This window comes from Fusarium keratoplasticum, chromosome 6 (genome assembly GCF_025433545.1).
Source record: "Fusarium keratoplasticum isolate Fu6.1 chromosome 6, whole genome shotgun sequence".
Classification (NCBI taxonomy): Eukaryota; Fungi; Ascomycota; class Sordariomycetes; order Hypocreales; family Nectriaceae; genus Fusarium; species Fusarium keratoplasticum.
This window is the reverse complement of record NC_070534.1, coordinates 1,128,542-1,146,813: the sequence shown is the minus strand read 5'-3', so window position 1 is coordinate 1,146,813 and position 18,272 is coordinate 1,128,542. Positions and strand designations below refer to the sequence as shown.

At 53.0% G+C, this 18,272-nt stretch overlaps 8 protein-coding genes and 1 pseudogene across 9 annotated transcripts, besides 1 other annotated feature; 5 read left to right on the top strand and 4 right to left on the bottom strand.

The window, feature by feature from the left end:
* Window positions 1–951: 951 nt before the first annotated feature.
* NCS57_00833000 (uncharacterized protein) lies at window positions 952–2,746 on the top strand (the record flags this gene model as incomplete). The annotated part of the gene is made up of 2 exons (XM_053058149.1): window positions 952–959; window positions 1,024–2,746. 2 exons carry the CDS (start codon window positions 952–954, stop codon window positions 2,744–2,746), a joined length of 1,731 nt encoding a protein of 576 aa, XP_052911980.1.
* Window positions 2,747–3,222: 476 nt separating this feature from the next.
* On the bottom strand, window positions 3,223–3,726 carry NCS57_00832900 (uncharacterized protein; the record flags this gene model as incomplete). The annotated part of the gene is made up of 4 exons (XM_053058148.1): window positions 3,223–3,282; window positions 3,333–3,380; window positions 3,431–3,632; window positions 3,683–3,726. The coding sequence occupies 4 exons, from the start codon at window positions 3,724–3,726 to the stop codon at window positions 3,223–3,225; spliced, it is 354 nt and encodes a 117-aa protein (XP_052911979.1).
* Window positions 3,727–4,595: 869 nt separating this feature from the next.
* NCS57_00832800 (uncharacterized protein) lies at window positions 4,596–5,518 on the top strand (the record flags this gene model as incomplete). The annotated part of the gene is made up of 3 exons (XM_053058147.1): window positions 4,596–4,734; window positions 4,829–5,395; window positions 5,448–5,518. The coding sequence occupies 3 exons, from the start codon at window positions 4,596–4,598 to the stop codon at window positions 5,516–5,518; spliced, it is 777 nt and encodes a 258-aa protein (XP_052911978.1).
* Window positions 5,519–7,702: 2,184 nt separating this feature from the next.
* On the bottom strand, window positions 7,703–9,217 carry NCS57_00832700 (Obg-like ATPase 1; the record flags this gene model as incomplete). The annotated part of the gene is made up of 4 exons (XM_053058146.1): window positions 7,703–8,254; window positions 8,466–8,951; window positions 9,008–9,079; window positions 9,143–9,217. 4 exons carry the CDS (start codon window positions 9,215–9,217, stop codon window positions 7,703–7,705), a joined length of 1,185 nt encoding a protein of 394 aa, XP_052911977.1.
* A 929-nt stretch (window positions 9,218–10,146) lies between these two features.
* NCS57_00832600 (PPPDE domain-containing protein) lies at window positions 10,147–10,954 on the top strand (the record flags this gene model as incomplete). The annotated part of the gene is made up of 2 exons (XM_053058145.1): window positions 10,147–10,248; window positions 10,310–10,954. The coding sequence occupies 2 exons, from the start codon at window positions 10,147–10,149 to the stop codon at window positions 10,952–10,954; spliced, it is 747 nt and encodes a 248-aa protein (XP_052911976.1).
* Window positions 10,955–11,232: 278 nt separating this feature from the next.
* NCS57_00832500 (uncharacterized protein) lies at window positions 11,233–12,024 on the bottom strand (the record flags this gene model as incomplete). The annotated part of the gene is made up of 1 exon (XM_053058144.1): window positions 11,233–12,024. Exon 1 carries the CDS (start codon window positions 11,968–11,970, stop codon window positions 11,233–11,235), a length of 738 nt encoding a protein of 245 aa, XP_052911975.1. The 5' UTR covers window positions 11,971–12,024.
* A 236-nt stretch (window positions 12,025–12,260) lies between these two features.
* On the top strand, window positions 12,261–13,974 carry NCS57_00832400 (Tim44 domain-containing protein; the record flags this gene model as incomplete). The annotated part of the gene is made up of 2 exons (XM_053058143.1): window positions 12,261–13,252; window positions 13,299–13,974. The coding sequence occupies 2 exons, from the start codon at window positions 12,261–12,263 to the stop codon at window positions 13,972–13,974; spliced, it is 1,668 nt and encodes a 555-aa protein (XP_052911974.1).
* Window positions 13,975–14,447: 473 nt separating this feature from the next.
* NCS57_00832300 lies at window positions 14,448–15,283 on the bottom strand (annotated as a pseudogene). Its single transcript has 2 exons — window positions 15,075–15,283; window positions 14,448–15,018 (listed from the first exon to the last, which is right to left on the bottom strand).
* Window positions 14,448–15,283: a sequence feature.
* Window positions 15,284–17,281: 1,998 nt separating this feature from the next.
* On the top strand, window positions 17,282–17,999 carry NCS57_00832200 (Cytochrome b5 heme-binding domain-containing protein; the record flags this gene model as incomplete). Its single annotated transcript, XM_053058142.1, has 2 exons — window positions 17,282–17,484; window positions 17,537–17,999. Exons 1-2 carry the CDS (start codon window positions 17,432–17,434, stop codon window positions 17,997–17,999), a joined length of 516 nt encoding a protein of 171 aa, XP_052911973.1. The 5' UTR covers window positions 17,282–17,431.
* Window positions 18,000–18,272: the final 273 nt, after the last annotated feature.

Below are 18,272 nucleotides of genomic sequence, written 5' to 3'. Positions count from 1 at the left end.
GATGTGAGTCGCGTCTTCAACTTCTGTCGCGTCTGTTCCAGCTTCTCGCAATGGACGACAGCTTCTCGTGGAGCGTTGAGCTAAAAAGCTGCCCTAGCTTGCCGAAGGTCCAGGATCTAAAAATGAGTCATAGGCGCCCGGCCATTCAGCGACCGGGGTCGTGCAGCAACGGGGCCAAGCCCAGAATCCTTGGCCCCGGGATCCGTGGATCATGCCGTGTGGATGGGAATATTTGGGTGTGAACCGGGGGCCGGGGTCGCACAGTCCACTTCTTGGTCTCGCACTTGGACCGCGCACCCAAGCGCCCGCTGTGGGTACAGTGTCAATATCATTGGGCCGGCGAATCACGGCCCTACCTGTACATGTCTGCATCGCCAGATCTCGTTCTGTCAACTTACACCAAGAAGACAGCGACAGTAGCGCGCGTGTGGTCCCCCCCCCCGCGCGTCGGCAGACAAAGAAGAGACGTGTTTCACATCATTCTCTTGCGTGTTTGCCATGTTTCTTGTTTCGTCCAGTTCGGATGGGTCCCCTGCCGGCCAGCCGCCCATCGCCAACCATTTGCTCTGCACTGCTTTGTAACGAGCATAAGAAGACGGCCTCGCCCTGGGTCTCATTTCTCATACTCGCTCGGTTCATCATCAGCCTGTCTTTTACCAATCATCTCATCCTTCTCCTTTTCCTTTTCTCCTGTGCTTTTGTGGTCCGGTATCACTTGCTCGTCGTCTCATTCCTCGCACCATAATCGTCCGTCCGAACCAACAAAAAGACAACACACAAGGCCATCTCTCTGTCTCTCAAACCTCACAAACCGAGGCATCTTGCTCTCTGAAACTCCCCATACTCGCCGTTTCACGATTGCATCTACTGGAGCTGGTCTCCTAATCCCTGACCTTGATACAACACCACCTGCATCGATAGACATACGACCACTAATACCAGCCGCCCAACATGTCTGCGTAAGCCATCCCATCCCGCATTATATCTTTTATACCAAACCACTAACTCTCCCTTTCCCAACAGTCTGGCAGTCGACATGCCCTTCGACTTCAACTTTCCTTCGGCCTCGATTGAGCGCCCAAGCCCGCCTCCTGCTATGCCCGTAATGCCCTTTGACCAGGCTCTCCTCGACATGGCGTATGCTTCGGCCTCTGCTAATGCTGCCGGCCACATTTCCGGCCACTCTCGTTCATCTTCAAAGGTCTCGGTCTACTCCACCGCCTCTGCCGAGTCCGACCCGGAATCTCTTGCTTCCCGTCTCACCACTCCCCCCCGTGCTTCACCTCCTGTCCGCCAACATGGGCCTCTTCTGCTCCCCAAGATCCGCTCCCAGGACCAGGACATTGACGCTACTCCCTGTGGTCACTACCGCATGACGACGCCTCCTGCCCCCAGGCCGTCCCGTCACACTCGCAGTTACACCAACCCCGAGTCCATCCACGCCATCACTTTTGACTCTCCCGCCACTGTTGCCTCTGTCAACACTTCATTCTCTAGCCAAACCGACGATCTGTCCGGAGCTCTCCTTACTTCCCCAGCCAACTTTGCCACTCATGTCTCGGGTTCTTCCCACTCGCGTCGTGCCTCCAGCCTCGACAACACCACTCTTGACAAGTATGGGTACCCAACCTACCGTCAGATGCCCACATACGTTCCTATCGCTACTCCTCAGCCCCAGTCCGACTATGGATTCGCTTCATACAACTACAGCCCTCGTTCTCAGTCCCCCTTGAGCATCTCTACTACTCCGGACCCCACTCCCAACACCAACCTCATCAGCTTCCTTACTTGCTCCAACCCTGCAGCCTCACTGGTCCGCACCATCTCATTCCCTCTTCGCGATGCTACTACTAAGCACTTCTGGTGGGACGTCCGAAACATTCGCTCTTGGTCCTCCTTCAACGCTGCCACCATCCTCTCTCTTCCTGGTGCCACTGCTCTGCTCACATCGCCCGTCCCGGCTTCTCTGCTCCCTCAACCTGCCTTTACGTCGCGCCACCCCGAGACTGAGGCTGCCCTCCACTCCATCTACGCCTCCTACTACCTCCCCAAGCTGAACTCGGCCCTGGCCATGTCCTCAACCCGCCCACTGCACCTGTCCGTGCCCCCCAAGACTTCTGGCCTCAATGACCTTGTGTTTGTCGCCAATGGTGCTGGCGAGTCTGCTACTGCCGCTGCCATGTTCGGCGGCAAGCCCACTGCCCGTGTTGTCGGCCTGGTCCGAAGCTTCGACCGCTTCAACACTGGCATGCGTGTCGAGGGTAACATCAAGCGGGTCGAGTACCTTCGCGGCCTCGCCGCCATCCACCATGCTATGCGCGAGCATGGATGCCGCTACGGCTTCATTCTTACCGAGATCGAGCTGGTTCTCGTTCGCAACGGTACTGAGACTACTCCATTCTTTGGTGACCTCGAGGTCACCTCTGTCCAGCTTGCCTCATCCGCGCCTGAGGGAGACGCCTCCACTCTCCCCCATGAGACGCCATTGACTGCATGCCTCGCCCTCTGGGGCCTGTGCCAGCTCGCCAGTGACGACACGCCTGCCGGACAGGCTCACTGGCGCGCCGAGATCGGTGCTCCCGCCGAGGGAACCCGTCGCAAGGCCCAGCCCCGAGACTCGTGGATCCCCCAACCTCAGCTGGCTGAGAAGCGGGAGGCCAAGCGGAGTCGCGGCTGGGTCTGGCCCGAGGATGCCATTGGCCGCAAGGAGCTTGGAAAGCGAGGTGTTCGATACGGCGGCATCTAAGATGGTTTCTTTGATAGAAACGTCAACGCCTGGTTGCGAATGATGATTGAACGCTGACGATCGCCTCGGGAATGGATGAATTGGATAGAAAAAGACAATGATGATGTCACGAATAAATAGCCTGTGTTTTTTCTTCTCTCTGTAATTCCTTTAGTATTTAATCAAATCAACAAAAACTTGTCCAAATCTAGCAGGTCCTTTTATTCCTCGTCGTGTCAACTTGCCCATAGCTGTCGACTATGCCTTGTCAAGTGGGTGCTTTACTGTGAGATCTACAAACCCAACTCCTAGAAGTAACTAGCCTTAGAAGAAACGACACCAAACCAAGTATAAGTTGAGATATTTACACCGCTGCCCACGGATACGAGATCCGATCGTCGCCCCAGAAGAAGAATCCACCAAGCACGTCCCAGATTTCAACTAGTAAACTCAACTACACGCTACTACGCGAACTTCCACTTTCAGTTGCCAGCTCTTCAGCTGGGGTTGGCCTCAGCGCCCTGTGCATGGCAGATCTCTTCGCAGTAGTACGTGATCTTTCAAACATGTTAGATCTGGAGTCAGTTTCGGGGGAAAGGCTTCTTACCTCATCACCACCAATGTGCCAGCCAGCAGAGTTGCAGTATGTGCCATCCTGAACAACCGTTAGTCAAGCAGGAACTCGCTGAGAGGAAGGGGACTTACAAAAGTGCAGTCAGGGCACTGATCCCACTGGTTATCACCAGTGTTGCGGTTCCTGTAGGCCTCGCAGGCACACTTGGTGGCATCTGGGAGCATCTCAAACTCCTTTGCCCAGGTGTAGCTGACGCTGAAGGGAGTACCGCCGATGGACGAGTACTTTCTGCCAGTGACGCACACTGCAACGTTGTGCAGGTCGGCAAAGACTCTGGGGGCTAGTTAGCAAGCCTCCAAGTGTTGGTTTAAGGGGAGACTGACCCGCTGGTGAGGGAGAGAAGAGCGGTGATGGTAGTGTACTTCATGTTGACTTGTCGTAAAGTTTGACGAGAGGGAGAGAGACAGAGATAATGGAGGCAGGGAGACAGAGACAGAAGAGTGATGAGTGCTACTTCGGTTAGTGCTTGAGATGGTGATCCGGACTCAACTCGGTATATAACACCCCATGAGCCATATTGTTCACAATCCTTCAAGGTCAACTAGATTACTCAATGGAGTCACCGCCTCGTATTCATCAACCCCCCCACGACTGGTGTTTCACGATGGCCTCCTCAACTATGCCTCTCGAGGACGTGATATCAAACCACGCGGCCACGTTATCAGCCTTACCTTCTTAAAACAGACAAGACTTATCTCTACGTCATGAAGATCTTTAACGAAAAGACGGCAAAAGGGCAACGGCGTTTCCGAGAATCAATGCGATGGCCCTTGCAATCCTCCGCCGCTCTTATCCCAAGATGAAAACCGAAACAAGATCTGCATCTGTTGGCATTCGTGGAAGTACCAGCCCCCACCGAATGAGGACCCTTTAGGATCTCTATCTATCCAGTGACGTCTCTCGACGCGCGGTTTAGAGTTTGGCAGGTGACAAGGGGGGTTGTTGGCAGGGGTTCTGTGAGATGGGCGGAAACCTTGACAGGGGGTTGTTTCCAGAAGGACGATAGATGAGGAAAGTTGAGAGACGGATCGTAATCTACAATGGAAAAGACGGCATCTCTATCTCGTAATGAAATCAACTCATGAAGCGCAGTCAACGGGATGGGGCTCGTATAGGTTTTGTGATATAATACCTTGGGTCGAGGCGCGACGAAATTCAGAAAAGAGCAGTTACACAGCAAACCATCTCTCTCTTCTACTAAAGTCCTTTCTCTGAACACTCTTTGTCTCTGCCAGTATGCTCTCCTCCAGTTTCTTGGGCTTGGTCCTGGCGACCACTGTTAGTGCTGCTCCCTTCCATGGACTGAACAGCACCAAGTGGACTCCGGAGCACATCCTTCAGCCGGACGAGGTCATCCTCTACGGTGAAGGTCGCAGTAAGTAACGCATCCCATCTCACCTTAGTTTGATTTTCCTCGCCAAGACTCCGTATCCTCTACCACAATGTTTAGAATACTAACGAGATAACAGTGGAGGTCGTCCATGAGAGCGTCTATCACAGCCTCATCGCGTCCGACGGCATTTCCGAGGACATCCCAGAAGTCCCCGAAGCCTTCCCTGCCCCCTCCCACTCCTTCAAGGCTCCCAAGTCCAGTAACGACGACTCTCTCTCGAAGCGTCAGTGTGACTTGACCACGGCTGTCGTCACAGACCGCTCAGAGACCTTTGTCGACTGGGACGTGCAAATGTCCCCTGTCATCATCGGCACCGGCGATGGCATCACCGTCTCCGTCACCTCTGGCTACAGTGTCAGCAACAGCGTGAGCGTCAGCGGTGGTGCAGACTGGACTGTCGTCAAGGATAAGCTTGGCCTATCTTTTGGTGTCGACTACAGCCGCACTTGGACCTCCTCTGCGAGCATCAACATTGCTGCCAAGGTTGCTGACGGTTACTCGGGAGTCATGATCACCAAGCCCATCAAGACTAGAAAGTATGGCAGGGTCTTGAAGGGCTGCATTGGCTCTCAGACTGAGTCGGGTACCTTCTCTGCTGATTCCTTTGAGGAGAAGGAGTATGCTGGTATTAAGTGGGTTTCTGGTAAGATACGATGCTGCTTCTGGTTAATATGTATCAACTAACTCCCTGATAGGTGCCATTACTCTTTGCTCCAAGAAGGAATTTCCTCTTTCTCGTTGCACTGGAAGCGGCAACTTTGTCTAAGCCCAAGATATCTGAGTAGGGCAAACATTTGCTACAGAAAGACAGTTGGCTCAGACATGGAGGTTGGAAGTGGAGGGGAAGGTGGCTTAGTAGTGTGTAAGCGAGGGTATATAGAATGCATAGAAGCTTCGTGTTTCATCAAATAAAAGCCGTCATCGTATAGGGGTTAGTACATCAGTTTGTGGTCAACTTGAAGCACTGAAAACGCAAGTTCGAGTCTTGCTGACGGCAAAACAATTTCTTTTTTGCCATTTCATGATGCTATAAGGTTCTGCCATGCAGGATTCTCAGATCATGATGTGTCATTCTCAAGCAGGGAACGAGGGGGACCAATGGGTGGAGCAAGGTCAGGTCCTGCATGTTCGGTTTCTCCGAATTGTTTGCTTGCTATTAGATCTAAAGCATGGTATATAATCTAGATGAAAGGATCGTAAACTTGGTTGCTTTTTGTAGAGATGTCATATCCTGTCAGATATGGTAATATCAGATTTTTGTCATCATAGACCTCCGCCACCACAACAATGATAAACCCTTCCCAACTTACCTCAAATAGCAGCCGAACAAATACAATAGTTTACCACTTATATCTCTTCATTCTACGGCTATAGGTAGTCATTCAAGCTGTCCTGTTAACCAAGAGGCTGAAAGAAATACATTGTGATCGACTTGGACCGACAGTCCTCTAGCTCTGCCAGCTTAGAAAGACCCAAAGACTTTGTTTCAAACACCAGTCTAACTAATGCTAGTCTTTTTTTTTTTTTTTTTTTTTTTGCGGGCAAGTTACTACTAGATCATACAACATAGAGTAATCGGCAGGATTCGCTCATTACAACGTAATTGGCCGTGGTATTTCTATTCTGGACAGGCTGGGGCAAGATCAGCAAATGCCAAGTTCCGTCTAGTCCTTTGTTCCTGTTTACAAATATATGGGTGATAAATCGTCCCAAATGTGCTTTGTTCAGCTTTCAACAAGTCCGAGAAAGTTTGGAAACTGCTTTCACTCAAGTAACTCGAGTAAATCAATGTCAGGTTTTACTAGCTTGCGGAAATACTTCAAGGTCGATAGGACTTATTAGAGAAGAGTTGTAGCGAAAATCATGTCAAGGCCGTAGCATCTCTTCAGATATTACCTCTAAAATTTTACTATTTACGAAATTGTAAGACTAAGGGGTGCGGAATAAGGGTCAACGCCCCCAACTTGAGTTGTAGAGACTCCTTCAGCATGTTGAAAGTTGGGAAACTTCGAGAGCTCTTATTATATCTCATGGAACTGCTGTTCAGTAACTACAAAGTAATGACATGCCGTTATCAACTATATACAGAGGAGCTCCCGTTCTAGTCGGTTGCCAGTTGCCAGGCCCAGGGGCCTTTCCAGCTGAGAGTTCGTCGTATTTGTTATTTAGAAGAGGTCACATCAACCCTCGTACGCTCCTCCTCAACCACCTCCCCCTTCACACACGTCCTACTACTCGGTTCAAAATTCTGTGCTATAAGTTTCTGATGTTGTTCACGGCTTTGGCCGTAACTGGAGCTGAAGCATCTTTCTGTAGACCCAGTTATACCACCTCCCTCAAATCGGAAGCTTCAACAACCCCGTCAACCACTACAGACTTCACCACCTTCACGACTTAAACCTCATCTGCGCTCACGACAATATCAATTAAGCCTCTCTGTAAATCCAACCCCGACTTCCGGAAGTGTCCCAACCCAGCCCTCAAGCTCAACGCCCTCGGTGACCCGACCTGTGTCTCAGCTCAGGGCTTCTAGAGGAGCACTGCGCTGAGACTCCAGCTGTTCCAGGATCTGAACTTGGACGAGTGTATCCAGAAGTGCTCTTAAGACTTAGGGTGTGTCATGATTCAGTCAGAGCCTGGGCAGTGCTGCAGCACCTTCAAGGGCCGTCTCGCCGACATCTTGCCCAGCAACCCTCGGCCAGTCGGACCAGGATTTTGCGAAAAGAATGCTTGGAGTGTGCCTGTCTGTAGCGTTCACGAAAGATCAACAGCGCATCTAAATACCGTTCCCGAGGCATGACAATACAAATGAGGTACATGGCTGTCCATTCAACAATTGATCACACAAGAACATGCACAGACACGGGGGCATAAGATTGACTTCATCACATCGTTGCATTTAACTTTTGTCTATATAATTAAATACGACCGGTGGCAGGGTGTTGTTCATTTAACCCTTGGCGGCACCAGCCTTGATGTGAAGAATGTCGCCATCCTCCACGACATACTCCTTACCCTTGGTCATGACCTTGCCCTTGGCCTTGACCTCGGACTCGTCACCGAGCTCCTTCAGGGTGTTGTAGTTGAAAACGAGAGCCTGGATGAAGGTCTTCTCGAAGTCAGTGTGGATGACACCGGCAGCCTGGGGGGCCTTGGTGCCAGTGCGGATGGTCCATGATCGAACCTCATCAGGTCCGACAGTGAAGAAGCTGCCCAGCTGGAGGGTCTTGCGCATCTGGAGAATAACCTTCGGCAGAGCTGAGTCGGCGCCAACGTTCTTCTGCTCCTCCTTGGCCTCAGCCTCGGTCTCGAACTGGGTGAGACGAGACTCGTAGGACACGGAGATGGGGATAAGAGGATCGCCCTTGGCGTTCTCGTTGATCCACTCGACAATCTTAGGAAGATGCTTGTTCTTCTTTCGGATAAAGTCCTTCTCAGACAAGTTGACGAGGTAGACAACGGGCTTGGCCGTCAGGAGGAAAAGAGGGTTGATGACCTCGACCTATACGAGCGGGTTAGCGTGTGCTCGATGACCATGATCCAAAGCGAAATCAGGTAGAGGGTATTGCTATCAGAGTAAAGTTTATCTCACAATGCCTCTAAGCGTTATTTAGGTGAGGCATTCGACGAGCTGGGATTAGATCAGGCCAATAGGCCTTTTGTCATCATGCAAGCAGGGGATAATGAAACGAGAAAAATTGGAAAAGTCTTACCTCCTTGGGTCCCCAGTTGCCCTTGCGGACATCCTTGCCATCGTTGAGCCAAGCCAGGATCTTCTCAATGATCTCCTGCTCTTGACGGGCCTTCTTCTGCTCCAGACTCTGACCACCCATGCGGGTCTTCTTCTTCTGGTTCTCGAGAGCCTTCTCGACAAACTCAATATCCTTGAGTCGCAGCTCCTCGCTGATGATGTCGAGATCACGGGTGGGGTTCACGTCACCCTCGATGTGAATAATCTCGGCATCATCGAAGCAACGAACCACCTGGAAGATGGCATCGACAGCACGAATGTGGGACAGGAAAGCGTTTCCAAGACCAGCGCCGGTGGATGAGCCGCGGGTCAGACCGGCAATATCGTAGACGGTCAAGTTGGCGGGGACAACCGACTTGGGCTTGTACTTCTCGACCAGCCAGTCGAATCGGTCATCGGGGACGATGACACGAGCTTCCTCGGGGTCGATTGTGGCATAAGGGAAGTTCTTGATGCTGTCAGCACCCCGGATCTAAGGGCGACGGGCGGCGAGGGGCTTCATACAGCTGGGTTACCAAGATTGCACTTGGTGATGGCCTGGAAGAGGGTGGATTTGCCGACGTTGGCCAGACCGACCTGGGTTGGGTGTTAGCACGCGATCAAGATGGCATGACGATTGTCAGTGGAGGGGTAGCATACAATGCCACTCTTCAAGCTGTTACCGGGCCTGCCCAGCGGGATCTTCTCCTCGACAACCTGCTTCTTAGGAGGCATCTTATTTCTTGACTTGGCGTAGTTGCGACGTTGAACAAAGACGACCAGGCCGAAGCGCGAAGATGATGGAACGTGTCCAAGAGCTGCAGAGCTTGCTGCGCGGGGTGCGAAGTGAGGGGAGATAGAAGCGAAGGTGAGAGTAGAGGTAAAGGGCTTCGTGGTGAAGAGATTGGTTGGCTAGTGCCAACCTCGATTGCCCTGGACGGCTTCGAAACGAGAGCGACGTCGAGGGAAGAGAGAAAAGGGGAGGGAAAAAGTGAAGAAGAAGAAATTTCTCTTTTTATTTGCGAGACGGAGCTTGCGAGATGAGATGAGAATTTGTTCCACCCCACCTTGGCTGGTAAGAGAGGTTGGGCCCCGCCAAGTTTTCGGTTACGCGGAGAAGCTATTGATCCGGATGAGAACCGGGGACAACGTCATTGGCTGACGAAAGCAGCCGATGTCGTAGGCAGGCACGGCCGTGCGCAGAAGGAGAGAGATGGACCCTTGGAATTCTTGTGACGCTTACGCTGTACGCGGATAAAATGCCTGGGCAGTAAGTGGCAGTGAATCACAGCGGGTAGCGGCAGCCTGGGCCTGGAGTCAGTCAGGTACTGTGCCTTAGCTTTGGAGGCGCTGCAGGTTGCTTCGCCGAGTATTTGATTGTCAAAACCAACGTCGATCTAGCCGGGCCGGGCACCTCCGCTTTCTTGTCCTTCAAACTTCCTTCTTCATTGTTCATGATCGCTTTTGGCTAGATTCTAGTCCTGGTAGATCTTCTTTGCTCTCTTGAAGGAAGCCACCAACTCTCCGCGCCTTCCACCATATATTCGTACAGTGTCCCGGTCGCCCCGCCTTCACCCTACACCATCAACCCCAAGCTCTCCGACGCACTCTGACGTCGCATCGTCGCATCTATCGCGACGCTTTCCGCGCCAACTCTTATCACAATGCCTCGACCCAAAAAGAGCTCGTCGGTGAGCAGATCTCACCGATCAACGCTATCGCTACAAAAGACCGAGATAACCATCCATGTCTACGACCTACTCCCGGTGAGACAGGCTCCCCAACCCCAACCTTATGACGAAGCTCTAACCCGTGTGCCATTGATAGCCCGGCCGCCTCTCCTCGGTGCTATGGACAGTCGGCGCCTCACTTCTTCATTCTGGCGTTGTAATCAACGGCAGGGAATACGCTTACGGTGGACACGACAAGCGAGGGCTTACAGGCGTGTACTGGACAAAGCCCAGAACCGAGCCTCCCGGAGGCACATTTCGATGCGAGATCCTACACGGCTTCACTCTTGCGAGCGATCAGGAGATTGATGCGACACTTCGGGCGGCCTCGGACGAGTTCCTCGGTACCTCGTACAACCTTCTAACAAAGAACTGCAACCACTTCACATCATATCTATGCAAGAAGCTCACAGGCCAAGCCGGCCCGTCTTGGCTAAACCGCGCCGCCAGTATCGGTGTAGCGTTGCCATGCGTCGTCCCGCGAGATTGGATCGAGCCCCCCGAATACGATACCAGCGATGGCGCACTCCTAGACGATTACGATAACTCGGATGAGCATTCCCGCATGTTGGGGGCATCTGCTCCGCATCTCTTGACAGAGAGCAACGATGGCAGCATATATGATGAAGAATGGGATAGTGAAGAGGAGAGAAGGCGTGGTGGTAGTGGCAAAGGAAAGCAAGCCGTGCGAGACTCTGACGGGCGAAGACTGCCCCCCGCCGAAAGGCTCCCACGGCGATAGGACTGGGAGTCATGATGTTGGGTATGCATTGCAGCCAATTTGGCTGTGTCACTTTGTTTTGGTGTTTGGAGTTGGGCGGCTCCTTCAACTCGGTCAGCACGATACCAATGGTTTTAAGTTGGGGCAGATTCATTCGTTAGGAACTTGCAGGTCGGCGCAAGTTAGGTCTTGTTCATTTGTATAGTAGTCGTACAGAGTATGAATAGTACATTCACTTCCAACCTCTTGCGGCTGAAGCATCAAACAGTATAAACCCGAACAACCCAGTTCCAGCCCATTTATAGACGTCTGGGCTTCTCGCTTCTGGTTCCGGCAAACTTGATTCTTGTGGAATCGGCCACACGGACAATCTTGTCACGCAGGACTTTGCCCTCTGGGCTCATCAGGACCTTGAGGGCCGCCTCTCGTCCCTGACCGAAGCCTCGCAGCACCACCTCCAACCGGTTCATCTTCATGGGCCAGCCGGTGTGGATCAATCGCTCCAGGACGTACTTTGTGAGGGAGTAGGCGGAATCGAATGTGCCGCGTCGAGACTTGCGGAAGCCAATGTTGCCGGCCGAGAGGGAAATGATGGGTTCGCGATTGGGCTTTGTGCAGGTGATGTGGGTGTTGTGCTTGTGCGAGTAGATGTGGAAGTGGAATGGCTCGAGGTCGTCCTCCTTGGCTTGTGCTGCCCGCATGGCCCCTCCTCCGAGAGGGCTCATATCGAGATTAGTCTTCTTCAGAGCCTTGAGGGCGAGGCTCTGGGAAAGACTGGCCATGGCATTGTTCTGGGGCGTCTGGGCGGCGTTCGGCTGTGACTTGCCGTAGATGCTCTGGAGGAACGACGAGGCGCTGGGTTGGCCCAGGACCCTCTTCCGGGGTGCTCGAGGCGGAGGAGGTGGGAGATCATCATCGCGGCGGGCACTCGTCTGTGAGATTGGGCGGGCAATCTGGAAGGAGGACTTGGAGGCGGTGGCTCGGGGGCCCCGGAGGATCGATTGCGCCGCGAGGCGACTCGTCAATGGCCGGCTCATCTTGTGCGCATTGCCTGGTCGTGAACTAACGAGCGAATCTTTGATGGTGGTGTCGGCTTCTGCCAATTTTTCCTCCGATCCAATGCTCCAACGGGCCGGGGTCCGGCGGTTCTGCCGAGGCTTTGCCGTCTCGCCCGCCTTCCTCCCGCCCCGAACCGAGATCGCAAACCAAAATTTCCTCGCGCCTCTTCCACCACCTTCCACCGTCCATTTTTCCTATCCCAAACGCCTCAATCCACGTTCAATCGTGTTCTGTGGAGGGCTTCTTGTCTCTTTGTGTTGTTGCAATCATGAACTCCCTCGCGAGAAGAACGGCACCCTCGGAAAAGGCCCTCTCACGGGCCTCCGCTCAGCTCTCCGCCGGCACATGTCCCGCCTACCGGAGACTAGCCTCCCAGCTCTCACAGAATGCCGTTCGCGATGGCGCAAGGTCACAAGGCCCAATGCTGTCCGGTGCAGTTCGATCGCCGTTGAGATCTTCCTTCCTGCCCTCCGAGCTTCGCCTTTCCCCCACTTACACCGTCCAATCTCGCCTCTTCCACCTCTCTAGCCGTCTATCTCAAGAAGATAAGCCAAAGACCGAAAAGTCAGCCTCAGGTGCCGCTGCGACCGACGCCAAGGAGAAGAAGCCCGCCGAGGCCGAGTCGGAGAACAAGTCCGAGACCAAGCCTGAAGAGGAACAGTCTAAGAAGACCGAGGAGGGTGAGAAGGGTGAGAATGGCGAGGATGCCGGCAAGGAAGGAAAGGAAGGCAAGGAGGAGGGTAAGGACAAGAAGGAGGATATCCCTCCTCCCCCTCCTCACGGTGACAAGACTCCCTGGCAGGTATTCATGGAGACCATGAACACCGAGTTCCAGAAGTCGCAAGAGTGGAATGAGTCGACCAAGCAGATCGGCGCCGCCGCCAACCAGTTCGCCGAGAGCGAGGGTGTGCGACGTGCTCGCGAGGCCTACGAGAAGTCCACCGGCGCCGTTTCTTCAACTGTCACCAAGGGTGCCAAGGTGACCGCCAGCGCCATCGGCAAGGGCGCTACTTGGACCTGGGATACCTCAGTTATGAAGGGCGTGCGTAAGGCCGCCAACGCGACTGGTGACGCCATGGACAAGGCTACTCAGCCTATCCGAAACACCGAGGCTTATAAGGACGTCAAGAATGTCATCGACGATGGCAGCTCTTCACGATATGGTGGATGGGTCGAGAAGGAGGAGCGCCGGAAACGCCGAGAGGCCATGGATAAGCAGCGGGGATTCAAGGCTGGCGAGGTCATGGAGGAGGATCCCAAGTGAGTTTACTTGTCCCAGTTTCGAGTACATTTCTAACAAACGTAGTGCCGGCACTAGCGTGACGGTCCACAAGGATGCGGCGTGGAAGGAGGCTTGGAGGGATTTCCGTGACCAGAACCAGTTCGTGCAGGGCCTCTTCAGCATGAAGGGTAAGTACGAGGAGTCTGAGAACCCCCTCGTGTCGACGGCCCGAAGCATCACGGATCGTATCGCCGGCTTCTTTGCCGAGAACGAGACGGCCATGGTCATCAAGAAGTTCCGAGCCATGGATCCCAGCTTCCAGGTGGAGCCTTTCCTCCAGGAACTCCGAGAATACATTCTCCCCGAGGTGCTGGATGCCTACGTCAAGGGCGAGACTGAGACCCTGAAGCTCTGGCTTTCGGCCGCTCAGTACTCTGTGTACGAGGCCTTGACCAAGCAATACCTCCAGGCGGGCATGAAGTCTGACGGAAAGATCCTCGATATCCGCAACGTCGACATTCTGCGAGCGCGCATGCTCGACCCCGGCGAGGTTCCCGTCTTTATCATTACCTGCCGTACCCAGGAGGTCCACGTCTACCGCAACGCCAAGACCAACGAGCTTGCGGCCGGCATGGAGGACAAGGTGCAGCTGGTGACTTATGCCATCGGCATCACGCGAGTGCCCGAGGACGTCAACAACCCCGAGACACGGGGATGGCGTCTGATTGAGATGCAGAAGAGCGGACGAGACTGGTACTAAGGGGCTTGCATCCATCAATTCACATCCGGCGTCAGGGGTTGGGGTGCACTTTGTGGATATCCGGAAGAGGGCGGTTCACGACGGTTCGCCTAATATGTGTTTATAACTGTACAATATGTGCCATCATGTGGGATTATCAGGGCGGGCATTCGACACGAACAACAAACCACACAACGCAACAACAACAACAAAACGAATGAGCATTCATGGGGGGATGGGTATGGGGCTGTACAATCAGCAAACAAAAGGACAAACCACGCCGCTCTGCTTGCCTCGGGATGAGGCTTCTTGTATGTATGTATGATTACTGATGGAGGAGATGGACGACGATATCAAGATGGGTGGGAGTATTCACAAGAAAAGGATGGACTATAGACATCATAACCCAAAAGTTACCTTGAGTTTTCAAGGCCAATACATATTCAAGGCTTGAAGCCGACTAAGCATTCTGGTATACGCGCCGCGCAGAGGTATCATTCGTCCTTGTCCTTCTCATCCTCGTCCTTCTTGTCAGTCTCCTTCTCGCCTCCATCTTTCTCCTCCTCATCTTTATCGTTCTTCTCCTCCTTCTTTTGCTTCTTAGTCTCTCTCTCCTCACCTTGCTCTCTCAGAATCCTCCTCACCTCCATCAACTCCAATCCCAGCAAATTCTGCCCCCAACTCTCCCTCGCAGCCTCCGCATCAGCCGCCTTGAACCCAATACCCCAGATCCTATCAAACGGACTCGCCTCAACAATCTCCCTCTCCCCCGTGCTCAGCAGCATCTCACGCAGCGACCCCTCAATGGGCTCATACTTGCGCTTAACCGCGCTCTTGCCCTTGGCGGGCGTGCCCTTCTGGAACCCTTCCTCGGAGACGGCGTTTGTAAACTTGAGCACGTTGCCGCGGCGCACAATCTCGCGGCGGTGCGCGTTCCAGGTGGCCTCGTCAAAGTTGGAGACCTTGCGGCCCAGGGACTTTACCTCGCGGGGGTGTCCGGCGCGGAGGATCTGGAGGGCGACTTTTTCGTCGTTGAAGAGGAGGGCTTTGTGATGCATCATGTAGCTTGACCTTGGTCAACCATGATATTTCACTCGCAACCTTTTTCAACTTGTACTTACTGCTCGGCTGTCTTGTACGTCTTCTTTTCATCTCCGTCATCGCGAAAGGGACAGTAGTACCACTGCGAGAGGTATCCCGTGACAGGATCCGTCTCACGCCAAAAGTACAAGGGGTTTGACGAAGAAGAAGAGCTTTCAGCCATTTTGCCCAATGCAAGTGATGAAAAAGGACGATGATTCCAGACGAGCTTTGACAATCTCCCAGCTGCCTTATAAGCGTTCAGATGTATATTCATGGCTTGCGCTGTCAGCCTTACAGAGAGTGGAACTTGTTAGCGCAGGGGGCTGAGTCCTCACCGTTGACTCACGGACCGGGACGGGCTGGGGTTGGCGTCTTTGGTAGGTTGAGGCTTGTTTTCTGCCTAGGTTCTCAAACCATGTCTCGCCTTAACTGTAGACAATAAATTTGATTGCCTGTTAACATTTGCTGTCGTGTTTTTGCTGGTTCTTCTTATCGCGGAGTGTATGGAGGGGCTTGGGTGAACCCTAGTATCAGGGTGGTGGTGTGGGAGAACAGTCAACAACGCTACACCCTTCAGGCTTTCTCCCTTGTCCAAACCCCCCATTCTATGGCAGGACTGCTAAACAAACGGCAAAAAGTATTTCTCAGGCCTGCTAGATGGTTGCTGGCGCCAAGGTTCGGCCACACAAGAGACAGGGGTGCCTAGTCCAGACGGCCGACCTTTCAAGCGCAAAAAGGATGGAGACTGAGGGATTTGAACCCCCGGCCTTCTGCAGATGCTTTAATGCAAAGCAGACGTGATACCCCTACACCAAATCCCCTGTTTGTTGTCATCTGAGTCGTCAAATTGATACATGAATCCTAGGAGCCCCTGAGCGCCAACAACCCGACACCCAGCCAGCCACCACCTGGAAGACCTGTTTACAGAGACCTTGGAAGGAGCGAGAAACGGGTATTTGGCATGTTCTTTGTAATGAATCTCTGATAATTGTACTTTGGGGCTTGGTGGAAGCTAAGAGGCAACACAAACCATTATCGCCATCACTCACACAAGCCACAGCAGACAATTAAAGTTTTCAAACAGGTTGGTTCCCAACCGAAGCTCCGCTCGCCATGATGGAATTACAAGGGCACTGAGCGTTGTACGAGCACCCAAACCACACAGGTGGCGAGGCCACCACTGAGACAAACGGCTTTATGAATAACTCTCATGAATGAGGCCAACCCGCATTTACCGATCAAAATAAATGCGTTCAGCCTACTCTGTACATCGAACCGTAGAATTCCATTACATGAATTGATACATTTACGTTTACGACGCGGGCAAAACTGATTGCTCCCGAATAAGAACATCCGTCTTGTACTGGTCCACGCTGATCCTGGCCCACGAAGTGCTCTGCGAACGTGGAGAAACAACATAATGGTATTGAGACCTCCCCATTTGCATGCCTTCCGGCGCGAATTGAAATGACTTCCAGCTAGAACCATCCTCACATGAGGGCTAGGGTGCCCGTTACGGCGCCCGGGAGCCGATTGATCGAACGACCTAGAAACAATCGGCAACATGCAGATGCAGGCTTCCTGGCGTGCAAATGGGCAGCTAGGCATTGGCGAATCCGACAGAATTGCCGACATCATGGCGCATTTCCGACAAGGGGGGGCCGGGCATTGTGGGCATGAGCCGAGGAGGCATTGGACCTCCGAGGATACAGCTGAAGGCGAAGATTCCAGATCATGTTCATCAAGTATCGAGTGACTACCAAGGCGGACAGATTTCAGCTTTTAGATAATAAGTTGGTTGACTCTTCACTTACCCCTGAAGACGGGGCGACAGACGTGTCGTTGAATTAACCTGTAGTAAATAACGGCTTTTACCCTCATTCTTAGGCCTTGAGATGAAGTGAAATTGCCCTAAACTTAGATCAACTGTGGAAGATTACATGGGTCAATTACTATGAACTTATGATTGTTTCCTCTAACATTTATGTAGAGAAGTCCTCATTATCATCATTTTGCCGCCGGATATGGCTGAGCTTAAACCAGCCCCTGCTTCAACAACCACCAAAGAAACGAACGAGATCTGATCTTTAAGACGAATTGAACTCTCAAATAAACCAATCCTCCGAAATCCCGACTGTGTGCATACAGTAAGCTTATCAATCAGTGCCCATTCACCGACACACACACACACCTCGCACTTCCGGCCGAGACGGGGTCCCCCGCGTCGGAAGCTTTCCCCTGTACTTGTACTTTATGTCAGAGTGGGGGAAGAAGTCCAGAGAAAGGTGGTCGGGGACTTCGGAATCTCAAACCTCAACCATTACACTCCAACAAAACACAACATCAATCGATACTCTCTGTTTCACACGAGGCATCGCATACCTTCAGATCTGCCATGGACCACGTCGAGCGTCAGATGGCTCAACAAGCCGCCCAAGACCTCAGCCTGTAAGCAATCCTCTGTCCTTTCTCTTCCCCTCCAGCTAACCCAATTCTCCAGCTCCTCCCTCGCCACGCCCCTCAACCTCATCCTTCTTTCCGCCGTCCTCTACACAGCTTACGCCCTCCTGCGCCCATCCCCGCCTCCCTCTCTCCCCCGCGACGCCCCCTCTACTGTCTTTCGCACATACACGCCGCACACATTGCTGCCCTTCAATGGCGAGGATGACAAGCCCGTGTACCTGGCTGTCCGGGGCCGCGTCTTTGACGTGACACGCGGGCGCAACTTTTACGGCCCTGGAGGTCCCTACAGCAACTTCGCAGGCCGTGATGCAAGCCGTGGTCTCGCATGCGGGAGCTTTGATGAGGACATGCTGACAAAGGACCTGGATGGACCGCTCGACAAGCTCGAGGGCTTGGACGGCGAGCAGATGGAGGCGCTACAGGGCTGGGAGGAGAGATTCCTGGAAAAGTACGACGTGGTCGGACGTCTGGTGTCTGTCGCCGACGCCCAGAAGGCTTAAGAAAGAATAATCATGTAGTAGAGACGCGGCAGCAATCATCTTCAACAAAAAACCGGCAGTGAACCGCATTCCTTCATTACTATAACAAAGCAGATATTTCCCCTCTGGCGCATGGGCTCTATCCCGGCAGGTCGTCTTACCCAGAAAAATAAACACGTAGTAAAAAAAAAAGTTTCAGAATCCACGCAACCAAACTCCGTGCAATGCCTCCTATACACTTTGTGTGTGGACGTACACGCGCCCCCGAAGCAGACAGGTACTATATATCTTTAA